The sequence below is a fragment of the Artemia sp. Qi Xiang Cuo genome, chromosome 9 (genome assembly GCF_049724085.1).
Source record: "Artemia sp. Qi Xiang Cuo chromosome 9, ASM4972408v1, whole genome shotgun sequence".
NCBI classification, from domain to species: Eukaryota; Metazoa; Arthropoda; class Branchiopoda; order Anostraca; family Artemiidae; genus Artemia; species Artemia sp. Qi Xiang Cuo.
In genome coordinates this window covers 20,447,526-20,465,810 of record NC_142802.1, presented here as the reverse complement: position 1 = coordinate 20,465,810, position 18,285 = coordinate 20,447,526, and the positions used below count along the sequence as shown (strand labels likewise).

General features: G+C 35.7%; 2 protein-coding genes and 1 long non-coding RNA gene across 9 annotated transcripts in view; 1 reads left to right on the top strand and 2 right to left on the bottom strand.

Moving 5' to 3' along the window:
• The window catches only part of LOC148948427 (uncharacterized), a 51,660-nt gene that overhangs the window by 29,952 nt on the left and 3,423 nt on the right, over positions 1 to 18,285 (bottom strand). Inside the window, exon 1 of one of the 3 annotated variants that reach the window (XR_016142221.1) lies at positions 3,262 to 3,313. The exons of 1 other annotated variant lie outside the window; for it this stretch is intronic. This is a non-coding gene — a long non-coding RNA (uncharacterized LOC148948427). Of the gene's footprint in view, positions 1 to 2,899; positions 2,922 to 3,261; positions 3,314 to 18,285 lie in introns of those variants that run through there. One more of the 3 variants, XR_016142220.1, reaches the window with a different exon arrangement.
• LOC148948425 (uncharacterized) overlaps positions 494 to 18,285 on the top strand; it is a 223,088-nt gene continuing 205,296 nt past the window's right edge. For 3 of the 5 annotated variants that reach the window (XM_089094350.1, XM_089094349.1, XM_089094346.1), the window contains exon 1: positions 494 to 642. The gene's annotated coding sequence lies outside the window, so the exon portion shown is untranslated. Of the gene's footprint in view, positions 643 to 5,130; positions 5,178 to 5,578; positions 5,672 to 14,323; positions 14,391 to 18,285 lie in introns of those variants that run through there. The other 2 variants (XM_089094348.1, XM_089094347.1) reach the window with 2 other exon arrangements.
• LOC148948428 (uncharacterized) lies at positions 10,046 to 10,501 on the bottom strand. The gene has a single exon (XM_089094922.1). It carries the CDS (start codon positions 10,499 to 10,501, stop codon positions 10,046 to 10,048), a length of 456 nt encoding a protein of 151 aa, XP_088951048.1.

Sequence of the window (18,285 nt, the reverse complement as noted above, 5' to 3'; positions counted from 1 at the left end):
AGCCTACTGTTTTATACTCACTGTTTGTTGCTAAAATAAAGATGGAAACAGCAACTTCCTTGTCCACTCTAATTGCTGGCCTGAATTTTGCGTCATTTGTTTGCATAGCATTTTCTACTTAATTCACAATCAAATAAAAGCTGTCCCAGTTTATTCTAAAATAATTGTAGAACTCAGCATAGGTATATCCTTGACGAACATTATCCCACTTGTGAGTTTGAGGCATAACCCTAATTCTTTTAGAAGAAAGCTCCCTCCTTAGCTTTTGCAGCTCAATGAGCTGTGAATTTACATTGTCTCTCCCTCTTTTAGACCTTGATAAATTAGTGAAGATCGAGTTTGTTATCGATAATCTCTGCAACAAGATCATTAATTCTAAATTTGATTGAACAAGATGCATCTGAAGCATATCCATTGTGTTTTTTGTACACCCACGAACCTGTTGTTTAAATATTTTGCCGAATAACCGCAAATGGAGATGACAATGAGGCAATCAAGCCAGTAGCTCTGTAGCCCACAGAGTGAAGCAAAAGGAAAAGGGCTAAATAGTGTTACTGAAAAGCTCTCCTGCTGTTAAATAGAAGAAGAAGACAGTAGCCTAGGCTAATCTTTTCAATTGAGATATAACATTCCTATCAACAGGTATTATGCTAGCTCACTTTCACACTTTGCAATTGATACTTATTTCTTAGTCAGCACACACTCAAGAATCTTGATCTACAGGTACAGTGTTAAAAAAGGATAGGCCTACCACCAGATGGCTCATTTGAAAGTATGGCCTACATATAGCCTATGCTATAGGCTATACAAAAATTTAAATTAGCCAACCAGTATTATAACCCTAGGAGCCCAGCTGGACATAAAGAAACTTGGGTCAATATCTACAAAATCATATAATTGATTTAGGACTAAAGTGAATACACCATTCAATGCCTTTTTTAATTCTGATTAGGAATATAATAAGCATTTCTATCGGAAATTTTTTTAAGCCCCCCCCCCCCTATATCTGCCAATTAAGGGCTAGGTTAGGTTGGGTTAGGTGGTCAGTATCTACCAAATCATATTATTTATTTATGAATAAAGTGAATAAACCATTTGATTACTTTTTTATTATGAGTATTACTAAAATAATAATTTCTATTGGAAATGAATTTCAGCCCCTCCCCCCTATATAGGCTATACCTAACCTAACCCTGAATTGGCATATATAGGGGGGGGGGCTGAAATTCATTTCCGATAGAAATGCTTATTATATATGTAATCAGCATTAAAAAAGGCATCAAATGGTGTATGCACATGTATGCAAATGGTGTTAATCCTAACTCAATGGTATGATTTGGTAGATATTGACCAGTTAAGTATAGCCTATATAGGGGGGGGGGGGCTGAAATTCATTTCCGATAGAAATGCTTATTATATTCGTAATCAGCATAAAAAAGGCATCAAATGGTGTTTTCACTTATTCCTAACTCAATAATATGATTTGGTAGATATTGACTGAAACATGTTAAGAAAACAATTCTTGCTCTATAATATGCAGAATAATCATAGTTAACACATTTTGTAGTGAGAGAACCTTTGGTAAAATTCTACTTTAGTTACTTTTGGCTCTCTTAGAAAGGGGTTGGGGTAGGAAAATGAAACTTTCAGGGATGGATCTACATTCTAAGGTTTGTCCAGGGCAGGTACTCCAAAGTAGCTACCTACCCTCCTCCCGCCCTCTATATAATGGTAAATTTACTGCGCATTACTAAGTGTTTTAGCTCACATTTCATTTTGTGTTACCATCAGGTATAAAATCAGTAAAGATCTCATATAAATTCTGCTGTTAATATTGTTCATTAAATTATATTTCAAAATCCTATTTTCATTTAACGATCCATTTAATTTATTTACTATATAGCTGACATTGCTTATCAAACCTGTTTGTGATGTCACAGCTTTGCTTATCATAACCCCTTTAACAGTAGCATGCAGGTGCCATGGCGTAGAAGGCAACTCTGTGTTGATAAGCCATTATACTTTATTCATTAGGGAAAGGATTTGACAAGAGATAGACCAGTAAAAAAAATCCAAATTGTTTTTAGAGGATAAATTATGTTATGAGAAGATCTTTTTATTTTTATAGGTCCATGCACTCATGAAAGGAAGAAGTTTTTAAAACCCCCCTTCCCCCCAAACTCAAAATTCTCTAAAACCCTTCTTTAGGAGCTTTTTAAATATTTCTAAAGCACTTATTGATAGAGGGCTACAAATATCAGAATTGACTTTAGAAGACAAGTTATGTCATGGGAAGATGTTTTTGAAATATGCCCTCCCCAAAACTCAAAAATGTCTAAAATTCTACTTTAGAAGCTTTTTGAATATTTCTAAAGCACTAATAGATAGAGTGCTACAAATATCAGAATCAACTTCAGAGGACAAATTATGTTATGGGAAGATGTTTTTGAAATCCCCCTTCCCCCCAAACTCAAAATTTTACTTTAGAAGCTTTTTTAAATATTTCTAAAGTTCTTAGACATAGAGCACTACAAACATCAGAATCAACTTTAGAAGACAAGTTATGTCATATGAAGATGTTTTTGAAATCCCCCTTAGCCCTAAACTCAAAAGTTTACTTTAGAAGCTTTTTTAAACATTTCTAAAGTGCTAATAGATAGCATGCTACAAACATCAGAATCAATTTTAGGGGCCAAATTAATTCTACAATAATTCCCCCTTCCCCCAAACTCAAAATATTCCAAAATTCCACTTTAGAAGCTTTTTTAAATATTTCTTAAGTGCTAAGACATAGAGCACTACAAACATCAGAATCAACTTTAGAGGACAAGTTATGTCATGGGAAGATGTTTTTGTAATGCCCATTACCCATTGAAATTTTGATAAAACAACATTTTACCTTAATTGTCAGTTATCAGTTTCTTTTTCTATGGCTTTGACAAAACAACATTTTATCTTAATTGTCAGTTATCAGTTTCTTTTTCTCTGGTTTTAGTTCTGAAAATGCAATTTCAGTTATTTGAGCAGAATTTTAAGCCATATCAATGTTACAAATTATGTCATTGGAAGATGTTTTTAAAATCCCCTTTCCACCAAAACTCAAAATTTTCAAAAATTCTACTTTAGAAGCTTTTTTAAGTATTTCTAAAGCACTAAGACATAGAGCGCTATAGACATCAGAATCAACTTTAGAGGACAATTTCTGTCATGGGGAGATGCTTTTGTAATACCCATTGAAATTTTGACAAAACAACATTTTACCTTAATTGTCAGTTATCAGTTTCTTTTTCTCTGGCTTTAGTTCTGAAAATGCAACTTCAGCTATTTGAACAGAATTCTAAGCCATATCAATGTTACAAGTTATGTCATGGGAAGATGTTTTTGAAATACCCATTGAAATTTTGACAAAACAACATTTTACCTTAATTTTCAGTTATCAGTTTCTTTTTCTCTGGCTTTAGTTCTAAAAATCATTTGAGCAGAATTTTCTGTGAGGGTATTTTCTGTGGGGAGGTATTTTCCAGGGGTTTTTTTTCCAGCAGGTATTTGCCAAGAACCACAAATTTGATGGTATGAGTTTTGTTAAAATCTTTGACTTTTAGGGGTTGTTTCCCCCTTTTATGAAACTCAGACAAATTTTTTAGACAGGCAAATTATCAACCAGATTTTAGAGTATGATTCTGGTGCAACATGTTGCAATGGAATGGTCAGCTTAGATTAGTATAAGCAGGGGCACTGTAAGCAGGTTGCTGACCACCGCCCTCCCCCTGCTATCAAATCCCCTTGCAGCTAACCTTTGCACTTGAAAGAAAATTTTTATATAAGTTCCAGCATTTTTTACATATTTTAAATCATGGATGTAAAAAAGAAAAGCAAAATTTTTCAACATTATAGGATTAAGCTATTTGAATATGTTTGATGTGGTTATGTATGTTGTGGTTGTGTGATATGTTTTATGTGGTTACCCAACTCAAAATGTTAAGGGGTTTCCAAAAAAAAAATAATCAAAATGGATATAGATTATTTGGTACTTGTGCATTATAAATGTGCTATAGACAATACTAGGAAAGCAGACAAATGGGTATTTGTTAGACAAATAAACCAGAAAAACAGGTATTTATTAGACAAAGACATAAAACATTCAAATAGCTTAATCTTATAATGTTGAAAAATTTTGCTTTCTTTTTACATCTTTGATTTAAAATATGTAAAAAATGCTGGAACTTGTATAAAAATTTTCTTTCAAGGGTGGAAAGGTTAGCTGCAAGGGGATTTGACAGCAGGGCTGTGGTCAGCAACCTGCTCTTGGTGCCCCTGCTTACATTAATCTAAGCTGACCATTTTGTTGCAACGTGTTGCACCAGAATCACACTCTAAAATGTGGTAGATAATTTGCCTGTCTAAAAAATTCGTCTCAGTTTTGTAAAAGCCCCTAAAATTCAAAGATTTTAATAAAACTCATTCCATCAATTTTGTGGTTCTTGGCAAATACCTGCCAGAAAATACCTCCCCAAAGAAAATCTCCCACCCCCCCCCCCAAAAAAAAAATACCCCAGTGAAAAATAAGGCTTTTCAAATTTCAAATTGTCAACCAGATTTTAGAGTATGAAGGGGGAATGGGATGAATGGTAAGGAGGATTTCAAAAACTTTGAATGACCTTTAAAAATCTGTGAGTTATAGCAATGGAACCTTGCAAAATAGATCTTCCGTTTAAATGAAGTACAACAAAATTATTTCAGCTTCAAAAGTTTGCTCAATCCCAACTTATAAGGTTTTAAATATATGCAAATACATTTCCTAAATTATGGAAATAAAACATTGATATTGCTTAAAATTCTGCTCAAATGATTTTTAGAACTAAAGCCAGAGAAAAAGAAACTGATAACAGAAAATTAAGGTAAAATATTGTTTTGTCAAAATTTCAATGGGTAATGGGTATTTCAAATCATCTTCCCATGACATAGCTTGTAACATTGATATGGCTTAAAATTCTGCTCAAATAACTGAAGTTGCATTTTCAGAACTAAAGCCAGAGAAAAAGAAACTGATAACTGACAATTAAGGTAAAATGTTGTTACCAATTTTTAAGCCATATCAATAGCTTTTATTTCTAAATTTTGGAAAATAATTTGTAGATCTTTGAAACCTATTAAATTGTGATTCAGTAAAGTTATGGGTAAATATTTACCAAATCATATTATTGAGTTATGGCTAAAGTGAATATACCACTCTATGCCCCTTTTTATGCTTTTTATGAATATAATAATCATTTTTGTCAGAAATAAATTTTAGCCCCCTCCCCTATAGGCCTATACACAAATTCAGGGTAGATTTTGCTCCCTGAGGGGGGGGGGGAAAATTTTCGGTCGGAGGTAACTGAGAGGTAAGTTTACACTTCCCCCCCCCCCCCTAATGTGCAAATATATACAATGCATTGATATATATAGAGGGTGGGGGTTAAAATTTATTTGTGACAAAAATGACTATTATATTCATAAAGAGCACATAAAAAGGCATAGAGTGGTATATTCTCTTTAGTTGTAACTCAATAATATGATTTGGTAAATATTTACCAAGTTGGGAAGCTGAAAACAGTTTTCTTTTACTACATTTAAGCAGAAGATCTATTTTTCAAGGTTTCACTACCTTCTAGAGAGAGAAGGAGTGGAGGTAGGTACTTCAAAAAACTTTCCAAAGACAAGTTTTATCTGTAGACTTATCCCTGAAAGTTTCATTAGCATACCCCAACCCCTTTTCAAGATAGTAAAATGTGGCTAAACCAGGATTTTTAGCAATATTAATTGTTTTTTCTAAATTTAGGAAATGTATTTGCAGATTTTTGAAACCTCATAAATTGGGGTTGAGCAAAGTTGTAAAGCTGGAAACACCTTTCTTGCACTTCATTTAAGCAGAAGCTCTATTTTCCAAGGTTTCACTTTTATAACACAAAGATTTTAAAGGTCAGTGCCCTCTAGAGAGAGAACTGAGATAGCTTAGGTTCTACAAAATAACTTCCCAGAACATGCTTTAGTTTGTAGATCCATCCCTAAGCAGAAGTTCTATTTTCCAAGGTTTCACTTTTATAACACAAAGATTTTGAAGGTCAGTGCCCTCTAGAGAGAGAACTGAGATAGCTTAGGTTCTACAAAATGACTTCCCAGAACATGCTTTAGTCTGTAGATCCATCCCTAAGCAGAAGTTCTGTTTTCCAAGGTTTCACTTTTATAACACAAAGATTTTGAAGGTCAGTGCCCTCTAGAGAGAGAACTGAGATAGCTTAGGTTCTACAAAATAACTTCCCAGAACATGCTTTAGTCTGTAGATCCATCCCTGAAAGTTTCATTTTCCGAACCTAACCTTTCTATGATAGAAAAACGTAGCTTGTCTAGAATTTTGCCAAAATAACATTTTGAGCCCTTACAAAGGTAAAGGGGCTCAAGACAGTATATAGTAACCATCTCCATCTCTCCATAAAACTGGCTAGTAAGGAAAAATTGCCATAACAGTAAAACGTAATTTTAAAAACAAACTTGCAGAAATTTTGAAGAGCTTAAAACACCTAAAAATTACTTCAGTTTTGTGACATCATTTTTAAGGGGTTCTGGCTCCATTAAATGAACCCTATGATTTTCTCCTCTTTTTTTGATAACCTTTTGTTATTATGACTAAGGAAAATAATAATTAGTCTACTATTCCTAATTCAATTACAAATGGCAAATTTTTCTCACTTAACTTTTTTTTTTAGAAACTTGTTTTTTTAAATTGTGTATGGACTGTTTTACCTTTTGGGACCCCATTAAGGTCACAAAAGAAACAATTATTGAACTACCCTGTGACAGAGCATAACAAAAGGTATCAAGAAACAAGTTCACTTTCATCCTAGCCAAATTTTGTTCTAAACTCCAAATTTACCCATCATTTAAGGATAAATATAGAATAAGTAACATAAATGACCTACAAAAAAAGGAAACATACTGCTCAATGCCTTTTTGTTATGCTCTTTCTGAATACAATAATTGTTTTTGGCAGAAATTCAGTCTTAAGCTCTTTTTGATCTGTTGAAGCTCTTTGGTTTTATTCAGTACACAGGATAGTACTACATTTTTGTCAGTTCTCCTATGTTTAACCTTGAAAATAAACAAACAAAACCAATTAGGTCCTACACTATTTAACATCTTCATCAATCATGTTCCTTCTGCTATTAACAGTAAACTAATGCTCTATACTGATGATCAGAAGTGTCTTGGACCAGTCTTGTCCTGTGTAGATCATGCCTGTCTACAAATCAATCTTGGACTGCTTGGTCAATGGGCTGAGGCTTGGCTTCTTAAATTCAGTGCTACCAAGTGCAGTGTCATTCACACTAGTAAAATGAATTCTTGTTGTTTTTTTTTTCTTGGGCAACCAACTGTCTTCTCTAAATATTTAGCAAGATCTGGGAGTCACTATTGACAATGAACTAAAATTCAACACTCATACTAAAAAGTCTGCTGCTGGTTTTAGTTCAACTATGGGGCTGATTAATCATACCCTTTCCACTCATACTCCTAAAGTCATCAGTCCTGTTAAGAAGTCTATTGACACCTGTTAAGAAGTCTATCCTATCCAGAGTCTATACTCAATTTTTTCCTTTAGAATCATCAACAGATTAGGAATAAACTTTCTGGAAAAACAGTTACTGTTCAATCTGTTTACATTTTTATACACTGGGAAGCTAGTGATCATCCAACTACACCTGGTTTGCAAAGAATTTTGAAAACAATTCAAATCATCAACTCTGGAGCTCTAAAAGGAGAAATCCTTAGCTGGCTCCAAGCTGCAAATTTAAGCTTATTAGAAAATTTGATAATGTTTTTATCTGTAAACAAGTTGATGACTACTAAAGACAACTTTAGCTTCAAAGGGAAGCTACACTCTCTTAAGGTTTCACTGTCAAGTGATTTTAGCTGATTCTTTGCCCATATTCTTTTTCTCTAAATATAGAAACTTGCTTAACTTAGAACTTAGTTCCTCCTGAGCATTGGTGGCACATAGGGCATTGATGAAGCCTCTCCACTCATCCCAAAGCAATGCTGCAGTGGTGACATCTTCCCATTCAGGCATTAACAAGGTCTCACCTGTCCTCAGATATTGATCAAAAGTTTGCTTCAAAGTGTTCTTTTGACAACCTTGTCTTCTTCTGCCGCCTGGTTTCTAGTTGTACACTGTCCAAGGAAGGCAGTCTTCTTTCATGCAGAGTACATGGCCTAAATATGACCACCTCTTCTTTCTCAGAACAGCAGTAATGAGAGGCTGTCCCATTCTATTCCGGATTTCGAAGTTATTGACTCTCTGTTGACAACTTATGTTTAAAATTCTCCTCAGGTATATATTTTTAAATGCAAGAATTCTCTTTTCGAGCTGCTGATTCATTTTTTAGCACTCACTAGCATAGAGGGGTATGAAGAGCACATTGTTTCTGAAGAGACATAGCTTCAGTTGCAAGGAATATTTGCTGCTTCTCCAAGTGGGCTTAAGTCTATTGAAAGCTCCAGTTGACTGACCAATTCTGCATTTAATCTCTTTCATTATTTCATCATCACAATCAATCCAGCTACCCAGGTATTTGAAGTCCTTTGCCTGTTCTATACTTGTATTCTTGTGCTGCAGAAAAAGCGGTTAGCTTGCGATGGACATGCTCTTTGATTTGTCAACGTTTATGCTTAACCCGACATTTTCTGTAATTGCGTCAAGTAGCTGCTGCAACCTTTGTTTAGACTCTTCTAGCAAGACTACGTCATCCGCGAAATCCTAATCACATAGTTGCTTGCTGCTTACATTTACGCCATATCCAGAGTTTTGTCTTAATATGCAATCCATTATAATTACAAAAAAAAAAATAGGGAAAGCATACATCCCTGACACACACCAGCCATTATTTTGAAAAATCTGGTTGTGCAATTCTCAGTCTTAACACAACACTCAGTCTCTTCGTATAGGGATATTATCATGCTCACTAGTTTTTGTGGCACCCCATAATACTTAAGGACTCCCCACAAGCATTCTTGGTCAACTGAGTCAAATGCCTTTTTGAAGTCAATAAATAGTAGATATGATTATAGAAAACTATGCTTAAAAAAAACTAATTTCTGAAGGCTCAAAGTCAAAATTTTAGCATTTATCAGAGACAATTCCAGCTGCAACTATGATAATTCAAAAGGCATCATATGATCTAAGTAGAAAAAGGCTAGATATACATTCTATCATCAGTTGATATTAATAGATTCAATCACTTAACATAAGTATATAAATAAGTTAGAATGTAATAATTTACTGATGTCTAGTACTGTCAGCTTTGAAAAAAAAGAATCATGCAATGCCACATAACAAGTATTTGAAGTGTTAACCCAAACAAGTAATTCCCTATGTACAGCTATTATGGCCAGGGGGGGGGGTAGTTGAAAATGTTTTAATCATTTTCTCTGAGGTGGAAGTTAAGGGCACTTCTTTGTTTTGGGAAGGGGTGGAATATTTTTGCTACAGTCCACACAAATGAGTATAAATTGGCAGTTTTTTATGTTTGTTGTCTGTTAAGATTTGCTCCCAGTAAAATAAAAAACATGCAATGCTTCATATGAAGTATCTTAAGTGTTAGCCCAAGCAAATAATTCCCTCTGTGCAGTTATTATGTTGTTCAGAAGGATTTGCTCCTAGTAAAATAAAAAAATCATGCAACACTGCATAACAAATACTTGAGGTGTAAGCCCAAGCAAAAAATACTCTGTACAGTTATTAAGCTCATCAATAAATATGCTGACTGTTGCAAATATTATTTTTGGTCTGTTTTTGGTTTTGAGAAAGGATGGAATATTTTTATTCCAGTCCACACAACATAATATGAATGACCACAATTTTTTTTTTTAGGTTTTTGTTTGGCAAAATTTGCTCCCAGTAAAATATAATGTACTATTTCTAATTCTAATTATAAACCTTTGATAGCATAGCAGATTGATGCTCTTCTTGGCAAATTGCAATTGTGAAATATGACTTGACTTAAGGCTCCTGCTAGGGGTTTGGCATAGAGAACAATGAGACCAGGTGCCTCCAGGTTGACCTATTGCTTGTCAGACTTGCAGCTTCTTCCACTGGGATGTGGGCTTGGGCAAGGAAATCATCAGGTTTGTCTTTCCAACTAGTGGGGGGATGTCCTCTGTGTTGCTTCCATCTGTGCTGGGTGGGGTCAAAGTCAAATGTAGCCCATGCTGGGGTATTGCACAACGTGCAAAGGAGGTGGCCATACCACCAAACAGTATGCTGGGCAAGCTGCATTGAGAAAGGAGTTTGTGCTGTACATGACAGGAGGGTCTGGTTGCTAACAAAGTCAGTCCAGTGAAGCTCCTTGATTCTTTTGAGATGTTTTGTCGTTGCAACATTGACAGCACTGAGGATAGATTTTGCAGCTGGCCATGTCTCTTCTCCATACAGCAGCACAGTGCTGACTGACACATTGTAAATGCACATTTTGGTAAAACAGCTTATGTTTGTCTTTTGCCAGACGCTGCTCAGTCTCCCAACAAGTGCTGATGTTTTGGCTATTCAAGATTTAAGCTCTTTTGTGGTCAAGCCATCCCTTGACAGAATATATCCCAGGTAAGTGAAGTCTTCAACCACATCTATGGGTGTGGTCATGGCTGCTTGAATCAGATCTGGGTCGGGATGAGCAACTGCCTTGGCGTTCAGAAGCATTGAGAAGTGACTGCTCCAGGTGGATAGTTGGCCTGCATCATCATCCAGCATGCTGCTGTCAGCAGAAAAAACACAGCTCACGGTGGAAGTCTTCCATTCTGTCAGCTCGCGGAGATGTTTGTACAATGAGTAGGTGTCTCCTTTTCTTGCAGCATCTTCAAGATCACTTGCTTTTTTGTCAACAAAGGTCTTATTATCTCTGTGCAGTAGGCTGTTGTGCAGGCTATTGAGTTGTCTGTACTCTGGCATATTCTTTGCTAAGAAAACCTTCTAACACAGCTTGATCATTGTCAGAGTCTCCTGGGATATCCAGGGTTTATTCTTGTGTCTGCTGTGGCCAATGGTATTGCCAGCAGAATCAAGTATGTTATATTTGAAAGACTTCCATGCTACTTCAGGGTTGTCCAGAACTTGGAGGCAGCTAAACTGGATAGACATATCAAGAGCATACTTCTGTTGCATCTCAGATGTAGCCAGACTACTCAGATTGAACTTGGGAGGCTGTCTTTCTTGTCGTTTTGCTCTCAGGCATAGCCTCAGCATGGCGACTACCATCCTATGGTCTGTGTTTCCAAGCTCGGCCAACCTATAAGTCTGGCAATTTGTTATTGATTAGCGCCAGCAACCCAAGATCATAACATAATCAATCATCTTCTTTGTTTGACCTTTGTTGCTATACCAAGTGTATTTGTGTATATCTTGTCTCTGAAAGAGCGTGTTTGATATGACCAGATTATGCATATTGCAGAGCTGGGGGAGTCTTTGTCTGTTGTTATTCAGTGGATCTGGAGTCACAGGGCCAAGAACATTTCTGCACATGACCTCCCTGTCAATTACTGTTGTGTTAAGGTCTCCCAGTAGAGTGACAATGTTATGGGGTGGGACTCTAAACAGAGTTGCTGAGAGCTTTGTGTAGAACTTATCCTTCACTTCCACAGGATTTGGATTGGTGGGAGCTTAGCATACAATAATTGTCCACTTTTCTTGCTTGTGCTGGAGCTGAGCCATCTTTATTCTATCTGAAATATGTTTATAGGAGAGAAGGCATCTCTTGGCTCTGGTGTTCAGCACAAGGCCTACACCATTTGTCTTGCTTTTTGGGTCACCAGACAAGATCAGGTGATATACATTACCAATATCCTCAGACTCTCTTCCTACAAGGCGGGTTTCCATAAGCCCAACCACAGCTACATTGAAGCATTTTAGCTTGAAGGCAAACGTTGATTTAGCTTCAGGAAAGTTGAGTGTGAGTACATTCTAGGTGGCAAGGTGTATTCCACCTTGGTCAAGAAGGTTCATTTGATGGTCTGAAATCAGTCTAGGGACATGCTGGGGTAGTGGAAGGTAAAAGAGGGGTAGGCCATCCAAGACAGTATCAAAATTTTTGGGTGGAGGGTTGCAGGCCCAACTGATCCTAGGGCTAGGATCTAATTAGAGCTAGGACTTGCCTAGATACTGAGAGTCCCTGGGGTGGGTTCCACCCACCTCACCAGGTTGAGGCTACCCTAAGCTATTTAAATTGTTTGTAACCAAAATGATAAAACATACAAAGAGGTATACACAGACAGGCCTGTACACTTGAGGGGGGAGGACTCATCACGCTAGAAATCCTGATTGAGTTAAAATAATTTGCTTGAATGTTAAATTATTTTTAACCAAAGTGATAAAACATAAAATAAGGTACACAGACAGGCCTGTACAAATGAGGGGGGGGGGAGGTTGCTCACTACCCGTGGAATCCTAATTTTTTCTTAATTTCTGAGCACTATTTTATCAAATGATTTTTCATTATTGCCCTTTTCCAAAAAAGTGTCTCATGAACACAGGCCAGAGCACCAACTTGAGGAGGACAGAAGATTTTTTTTGGTGGGGGGGGGGGGTAAAGGTAAAAAATATAATTAAAAATACAAAAAGTATTCTTGAGCAATATCTCAATCTTGAAAAATATTTAAATTATCTAGCTGTTTACAGAAAGACAATTGATATCTTAAAAATTTCAAATGTGCTTTGAGGGATTTATTTTGCGTTTATCACATCTATTGAAAACTTGTGCAGAAGAGAGCTTGAGTGAGCAGGAAGAGCCACATCATTACCAGCTAGTCTGTAGGCCTTAAACTGTGGGGAACAGGTAGCTTGAGTACTTGTACTCTCTACTCAAATTATGTATCTTTTCTTGAATTGTACTGTTAAAATTTTACAATAAACAAAAAAAAACTGTGATCTTGAAGAGTGTTTTAGAGCATGCCCTCTCCTGATTAATGAGTGCAAATGTGGAATTACACTCATCCAAATTATTCGGAAGCACCTCTTAGTTACTAAAGGAGAAGCATAAAAAAGACAAGTGAAATAGCAAGTAATCTGAGATAATGTTAAATTAAAAGCTATTAATGTCAGAACAAAATATTAATTAAAAGTTGTAACAGTAAAAGAGTACATTTTTTACATGACTATACAATAGCCTACTAAAAATGAGATTTCCAAAGTTTTTTTTTTAATTGAAGTCCCATTTGGGCTTAAATAAAAGGTAATGTAATAAAAATTTCTCACTGCATGAAAATAATTTATATTTAAGAATTGAATGTGGCCTAGATAGCCTTATGTTATTTCAAGAATGGTGTTTACATTTCATATCCAAAAACCTAAGAACTGTATTTCTTCAGTGTTCTTCTTCTTTCTTCTTCTAATTCACAGCAGGCGGGCTATTCAGTTGGTACTATTTAGCCCTCTTCTTTTTGCTTCACTCTGTGGGCTACAGAGCTACTGTCTTGGTTGTCTCTTATTTATTAGATATTCTCAGATATCTTTCAGTAGATCTTTTGACTCAAGGAGTTCAAATATAAGATGATAGATATCGATTTCTGTGCTCTGTGTGCAGGTATAGTTGGCTAGGCTCTTGGCTGATAGTAAGATTTTGTGGTGTTTGAAGCATTTTAGCAGCTTACAAAGCAAGATATGTTGAGCAGACGTCAGCATATTACATTCAAATACGCAATGTTCAATTGTTTCATCATTCATATTGCAATGCGTGTTAAGAGGGCATAGGGGAATTGAACTACTTAAATTAGAAAACTTATATGAGAATGCAAGGAAATTTACTCCATTTGTTCCAGAACGAATTCTATGATAAATTTTGGAAAGATACTTATTGGGAAACGGGTTAAGGATAGGATTAATCTTATTAAAATTAATATCTGATAGCCTCTATCGGTAAATATCTCTAATTGGAATTGGTCTTCCACTTGGCTGGTCAATATTTATAGTATTTTTTCCTATTTCATCAACCTGATGATTACCACTTATGCCAGAGTGGCTAGGAATGTACTGAAAATAAGTGTTTATTCCACTTGAGGCAAGATTATCAATAATACAGAGACAATGATAAGTGTCAATGTCCAAATTATATTGGGGAGCTGAGGCCAGCAACTCAAGGCTTGATAGAGAGTCGGAATAGATGATAATATTATTCGAATTTGCAATCAAAGGTTGGTTTTGCTTAAGGTGTTCTAATACCATGATTATGGCATTTAACTCAGCAGACATTATAGATAAATTATTAAATAATCTCTCGCCCATTCCAATTTTCAGGTGAGGAAGGAAAACACCACTTGCAACCTTCTCATTCATTTTTGACCCATCAACAAATATTTGGAAGTGATTTTTATAGGTAATTGTATTAAGTTCTGCAAATTTTTTCTGGACAAAATCAATGGGGGTTAAATCTTTATTACAATTTGAAAATTCAGTATTTATTATGTGTATTTACCAAATAAATTGAGGGGATTGGGGTAAAGTAGGTGAAATAGACTTTGCTGGTACAGGGAACTTCTTTTGAATATTGGCATACTCATCTGCAATACCTCTATACATGGCTGGATTTCTTAACCAATTATGTAATGTGTGTGAGCTATTTGATTCAATCTTTGTAAGATGTTTTGTCAAGAGAAAGCTACGTCTCTCCCTTATTAATGTTAATCCACTCTCCATAAGCAGAAACTTGGTGCTTGTGGGTTTCCTGAGACCAAATATGAGACGTATTTTATCATTTTGTGTTGTTTAAATTTTTTGCATCTGGGTCTTTGCACATGCACCATAGACGATGAGCTCATAGTCAATATGGGGTCTTATATGTGATTTATAAAACTGGAGTAAGGTTTTCTCCTTACATCCCCAGGGTGTGGAAAGAAGTCTTTTTAGTATATTTTCTTTTCTATAGCATTTTTTTATTGTGTTTGAAATGTGGAGGTGGAAATTAAGTTTTTGGTCAAGCATGAGACCTAGGTAATTAATATGATTATCTTCTAGAATAGTTGTTTTATTTAGACTTAGTTTTGCATTAACATGGTTTCGATTCCTGTGAAATTGGATTATTTTTGACTTGGTGGGTGCAATGGGTAAATCTGAATGTTGAGAGAATTTTTCAAACTGGAAAAGTGACTTTTGCAGATTTGACTGTGCTATCTGAAAGGTGTTGCCAGATGACCATAGCACCAGATCATCAGCATATTGTAGATTCGTGTGGGGTAGGTTCATGTCCCAGAGATATAGGGCAAATAGGAGGCAACTGAGGACTGCTCCCGGAGGTAGGCTCTTGGTTATTGTCTTTTGGGATGATGAGGCTGAACCAGTACAGACTACAAAACTTTACACTTCTATGAAGGATTTAATGAAGGATACTAGTATAGGGGGTACACTCATGTTTGCAAGTTTATTTAAAAAGGATTTGGTGGTTCAAATTGTCATATGCCCCTTCAAAATATAGGAAAGCTGCCACTAGGACATTATTTTTTGAGAAAGATTCATTTATTGCATTTGTTAGCAAAATGAAAGCATCTGTTGAGGAGTGGTGTTTCCTGAATCCAGTTTGAGTGTGAGGGATCATGTTATTTTTTTCAACAAACCAGAGGAGTCTGTGATAGATCATTTTCTCCATTATTTTCCCCATCACAGGTGTAATCATTATGGCCCTATAAGACTCAGGGTTATCTTTTAGTTTATTTTTCTTTAGGATTGGTAGGAGGGACGAACATTTCCATATATTGGGGAACCTAGAAGATGCCCAAGCGTGATTATAACAATTTAGCAGTTCTTGTATGTATGAAGGTGTGAGATTCTTTATCCATGTAGGGTGTATATTGTCATAGCTGCTGCTAGTTTTGGTCCTAATATGATGTATTGCATTATTCAATTCCTGGATTGAAAATGGATTGGTTATGTACTTGGATCCTGGGCGTGGTTGGTAACTTGGGTTCATAGGAATTGTGGACAGTTTGCTTTGATTATTTGATGTTAGCTTATTAACAACAAGAGTTGCAAATAGGTTAGCTTTTCCATTATCATTGTCATAATGGGTATTATTATGTATAAGCTCATACAGGAGTGGGTTGGGGGAATTCTTTTTCCCACAGATGTGGCTTATGACTTTATGTATAATTGGCTCAATGCGTTTCTATGGCGAGATTATTTGCAAAATTATTCCAGTATTTATATTTAGCATCTATTATAGTCCTTTTTAGATTAGATTCTGCTTGTAATTTTTTTAAATAAGTAGTAGGTGATGGTTTTTTTATGAATTCTGTCCTAGCTGCCTTTTTTATCCTCCATTTATTTAGGCACTCATTTGTCCACCATGCTTTAGGAATTTGTTTAGGGAATGTTTTCTTAGGTGTTGTCTTCGGGATAGCATGATTAGCTGTATTTATTAGTAAAGATGTCAAGGCTTCAGTCTGTGTGTCAACTGTTGTGTTAGAAATGCATGAACTTTGGGTGAAACTTGTAATTTCATCATTTAGCTTATTTTGGAACATAGACCAATTTGCTTTAGTGTTGATGTATTTGGAGGTATGAGATAAAGTTTCAGCAGGTTCATTTAGGGAGCAAACTATAACAAAGTGGTCAGTACATAGACTATCAATTTTATTTATGCAAATTTTGTTCAAAAAATTTAAAAACACAATTTGTAGGTCAATTGTGGAGAATCTGCCACTTTTGGGGTTGAAATAAGTGTTCAGGTTTGGAGGGGTAGCAACAGCTAATTCATTATTATTTGAAGTCATATGCTCAATGAATTTACCAGCTTTATTTGCTGGTTTATTCCCCCACAAAAGGCTGTGGGCATTGAAATCACCACAAATAATGATATTTTTTTTACATATTAGAATTATTTATATACTTAAAGAAATCCTTGGCATCTGTAGTTTGGCCATTAGGGTTATAAAAGCTTATTATGTAGGTTTTTAAATTATTCAGCCAAACACTGATACCAATTACATTAACATCATTTGCAAAATCTGGAAAATTGATGCCACAAAATTTTATATTATTATTGACTAATAAAGCTACCCCACCTCCTTTTCTCTCTGAAGATCTATCCTTTCTCAGGATAGTATATTCCGGAGACTTAATTTGTTGACTTTGGGTTAAATGAGTTTCCTGGAGGCAAGCAATATTGATGGAATTATTATTCATAAATGATATTAGTTCATTTAGCTTATTTTCTGTGAGTGATCTTACATTCCATTGGAGTATTAATATATGTTGTGTTGTTGATTTATTCTTCATATGACTGTGTATCAATGTTCAGCTTTGTTAAAAGTAAAGCAAGATCTTTTTTTGCTGGAATGAGCATATCATCTGGGATGTAGATTTTCGCCATTTCTGCAATAATTTTTGTTTTCTGTAGTTGATGTATGTTCATGGCCTGAACTGCATTACAGTTTAGAATGAATAAGCATATATTTGGGGATTGCATTTTTGGTTGTGCATCATGTTTGTTGGTTAAGGGATTAATTCCTGGTAGTGTTTCTGGTTTGTTTCCTCTTGGGAGGGGGGGGGCAGGCTGACCTCATCTCACCAGACAAGGAGGTTTGTGGGCTTGGTGATTTCTTCTGATAGGGATTTGAGTTAGGGGGCTTAGAAGATGGTGTTTTACATGGGGTGCTTGATGCAATGGGGGCATTTGACTTGGGGGTTTTTGGTTGGTTTCATTACAGGCTTTATTTGGTATTGTTGGGCAGCATTTGCTTCCATTGCTGCAAAGGGGTATGGGATGGCCTTCTCTGTTGATATTTGGAGTGTTAGAGCTCTTTTATTGTATGCAGGGTATAATGATTTATTTGTAGATTCATGTGGGCCTTTGCAATTGATGCATGTAGGCTGAGTGTTGTTGCAAGTTGTCAGCTCTTTAGGATGGAAAGATTTACAATTACTACACTCTTGGAGAATTTCATTGCATTTGTTTGTCGTGTGTCCCTGTTTGAAATACTTCTGACACTGGATAGGCTTAGGTTTGTATTCCTTGTATGGTTTGATTTGCCCAAATAAGAATAATTTTTCTGGGATAGCAATTTTATCCTTCAGTGGGAATAAGAAGGATCTACTAGATTTTAGGCCATTAGAGTTAGGTTTTCCAAGTTGGGTAACATCCTCAACTGGGATTGTGTTTCCAGCCCTATCTGAGAGGCCTTCTTTTAACTCCTGAGTAGATATCTCTGGAGGAATATTATAAACTACTATTTTTGTTGGTGATTGTTTTGGGTTCCAATTAGATCCAATAATTGGGG